At 43.3% G+C, this 3,396-nt stretch overlaps 1 protein-coding gene across 1 annotated transcript; it reads right to left on the bottom strand.

The window, feature by feature from the left end:
* Positions 1 to 2,094: 2,094 nt before the first annotated feature.
* On the bottom strand, positions 2,095 to 3,042 carry LOC120383634 (olfactory receptor 14A16-like). The gene has a single exon (XM_039501801.1). The coding sequence runs from the start codon at positions 3,040 to 3,042 to the stop codon at positions 2,095 to 2,097; it is 948 nt and encodes a 315-aa protein (XP_039357735.1).
* Positions 3,043 to 3,396: the final 354 nt, after the last annotated feature.

The following is a 3,396-nucleotide window of genomic DNA, read 5'->3' as shown; positions in this document are numbered from 1 at the left end:
AACACACAAATAGCGAAATGACCGTCAGGATTGGTGGCATACTAACATACTCTTAACACTCAAGGAAAACAAAGATAGAAGAAATCAGTCAGTGGAGCACATCAGAAGGCAGGTTCAGTCTACGCTGTCTCAGGGAGCCAGCACACCCAAGTTCCAGGACAAATATTCAGATCTTCTATACCCTTATCTTATTCCACTCACACATATCTGTGGCCATATTTGATTCTTTCCATGACCACACTAAAGTCTGGACCTGCCCTCTCTCCATGTGTGATATTCCGGGTGACCATAATTATACTTCTGATGGCAATATAAGTTACTTGCATCAATTAGTTGCTGAGAACAGCAATACCTAATTACCTTCTCAAATATGGGGCTAGATGACTAAATACCTTTATAAATCTGGGCCCTAACTTCATTAGGCACTTTTTAAAATCCTGCTAAGTTCCTATCTGCATCTTTAGGCACCACTGAAAATCTGACCCATAGGCAATTTTGAAAACATTGTTCTAGGTCTGCTAGTTTAGAAGCTGTAGCAAAACCACAAATTTCGTTGTGTTTCAGCTCCTAGAGGCGGACACATCTTCAGCCAGTATGTTAAGCAAATATATGCAGAAGTTGGGGGGAATATGAATAGTTGGTGGGTGAAGCAATGGAGGATCTTAAGAAACTCCAACTAGTTCATATTCCTGCAGCACATCTCCTTAGCCACAATGAGCACCTCAAGCACATCAAACCTGCCCTATGCTCTCAGTGTTGCTTATCCATAGAATAGTGAGTTGAGGCTGAGGTCTTGGTCCTTATCTTCAAGTCGCTCAGTGGCTAAAAGATGTCCGAAAGCTCCAGAATGAGAACTGTGATTGACAACTGCAAGGAACATGGGGGACAATGGGTGCAAAGGGGTGGGGATATAGGAGGGAATGGGGCTATGGAGAGGCAGAGGGAACTGTGGGGTTCAGAGGAAATGAGTGGGGCTATGTAGAGAAGGATATAAGGGCAGGGGGGAGATGAGAGGTGAATGGGCATGAGGAATGATTACATGGACTATAGGGAGATATGTGGGTGATGAGTCATATTATAGAAGAATATGGGGTTGTGAGTGGAGCTATAGGGGAACAGGGACACAAACTAGTCTGGTGTGGTGAGCCAGACTATGGGGACATGGGTGTGTGTGAGGAGGGTTATGAGGAGCACAGGAATACTTAGAAAAAGAGAGACCCATTAAATAAACAGATACCTACACAGGTCCAGGGTGTTTTACTGTTCTACTCAGGTCAGGTAACACGCTTAGTGCAGCATGGATTGACGTGAGTAAATACATAAGTATTTGGCTCAATAAAGGCCGGTAGGTCCACATTATACACAAAGAGCATCAGATTACAGAGTGTTAACCTTTATTTTAACATTAAGGACAAAAGTAGAGGCTGCATTACAGATCCCAGTGCATGTGTGTGTGTGCGTGTGTGTGTGTGTGTATGTGTCTCCTTAACAGCCTTCACCCTACTCAGCAGAAGAGGTCTGTAGCTGGGAATGAGGATTTATCTGCATGTGAAGCTACAGTGCACAGAGAACAAGTCAGCCATACCGATGAAAGCTGCATCCCCCAGAGTTTGCAAGTATCGGGTGAAGCATTTCATACACTGATAGGCACAAATTCACCACTCTGGTGGTTCCAATTGCATTTATGCAATGCAATGGTCTCCACTTCTGCTGGTGGCCGTTTAGAGCTTTACCATTTCCCATCCTTTTGTGGTGTTTATTGTTTGGTCTCATCCCTATTACATTTTTCCCACTGGGGAGTTTACAGAGTTCTGATGTCTTATCCATAACATTAAAAGAAAGCCAGGAGAGAAACAGAAACTGGGAGGATGGATGATAATAATAAGACCTTGCTCTTATGCAGCATTTTTCACTGATGGTTTTCAAAACACTTTGTGGAAAAGGTCAGTATCATTATTCCCATTTTAATGGTGGGGAACCAGAGGCACAGGGTCAGCCACAAGTAGAGCCAGGGATAGAACCCTGGTTTGCTGACTCCCATACCAGTGTTCTGGCCACTAGGCCGCGCTGCCTGCCTGGCAGAATAAAATGTCCTCAGAAAGGGGTGTTCATTGTTTTCTTCTGAAGGAGAATCTTCCTTAAAACTCTTCCAAGAGCCATTTTTATCTCCTGGTTTCTCAAGCTATAGATGATGGGATTAATCAGCGGGGGCACCACAGAATAAAACACAGCCACCAGGTACTGTTCGAATGCAGAGTCAGAAGTTGGCATCATGTATGAAAAGATGCCGGTACCAAGGAATAACGTGACAACTGTGAGGTGAGGCAGGCAGGTGGAGAAAGCTTTGTGACGCCCCTCCACCGAAGGGATTTTTAGCACAGTAGAGAAAATGTGAATATAAGATACGGTTATGAAAGCAAAGCAGCATAAAGCTACACATACACCAAATGCAATCAGGACAGTCTCACTGATGTTAGGATGGGAGCAAGACAATTTCAGTAATGGGGGAATATCGCAAAAGAACTGGTTGATAAGGGACCCACAGAAGGGTAGTGAAAATGTGCTAGCAGTGTTCAAAGCAGAATAGACACCACCACCCAGCCATGAGCCACATGCTAGCTTGTGGCATGCTGTCTTGTTCACAATTACTGTATAATTCAGAGGGTTGCAGATGGCAATGTAACGGTCATAAGCCATAATGGTGAGGAAAAAAAGCTCTGTCTCTATGAATGAAAGAAATAAAAACAATTGAGCTACACATCCTTGGAAAGAAATAACCTGGCTGTTCATGAGGGAGTTGATGAAGGACTTGGGGATGGTGACTGAAATGAAACAAATATCCAAGAAGGATAGGTTTTTCAGGAAGAAGTACATGGGAGTGTGTAGGTGGTGGTCAAGACTTATGGTTGTGATGATGAGAAGATTCCCCATGAGAGCAGCTAGGTAAATTGCCAGAAAGACCATAAAGTGTAATATCTGCAGCTTCCGATTCCTGGAGACTCCCATGAGAAAGAATTCACCCACAGTAGTTTGATTGGCCATGTCCTTCCTGGAGTCACTCTGCAGAGAGAGGGAGAAAGAAAACTTTTAAAAAGATTAAAAACTGACCTCATGGAATCTGTTTGCTTAACTTTATAATATCTTTACACCTCACACATACCATTTTGATGAGTGATGAAGATATGATTAGAGACAGACAGACAGAGACTAGGTAGGTGAGGTAATATCTTTTAATGGACCAACTTGTGTTGGTGGAAGCTTCAAGCTTTCAAGCTTCACAGAGCTCTTCTTCGGGTGTGGGGAAGCAAAGTAGAGTGTCTGAGGTAAAGAGAAGTTGAGACAGATTGTTAAGCATAAGGGGTAAACACATGTTTTGGGAAACCACTTAAAATGAAG

The sequence above is a fragment of the Mauremys reevesii genome, linkage group 15, assembly GCF_016161935.1.
Source record: "Mauremys reevesii isolate NIE-2019 linkage group 15, ASM1616193v1, whole genome shotgun sequence".
In the NCBI taxonomy this organism is placed as follows: Eukaryota; Metazoa; Chordata; order Testudines; family Geoemydidae; genus Mauremys; species Mauremys reevesii.
The sequence above is the reverse complement of the archived record's forward strand: the minus strand, read 5'-3'. Positions and strand labels throughout refer to the sequence as shown.

Coding starts and splice junctions, on each gene's coding strand:
- LOC120383634 (XM_039501801.1), bottom strand. CDS start 3,042: ATGGCCAATCAAACTACTGTGGGTGAATTCTTTCTCATGGGAGTCTCC.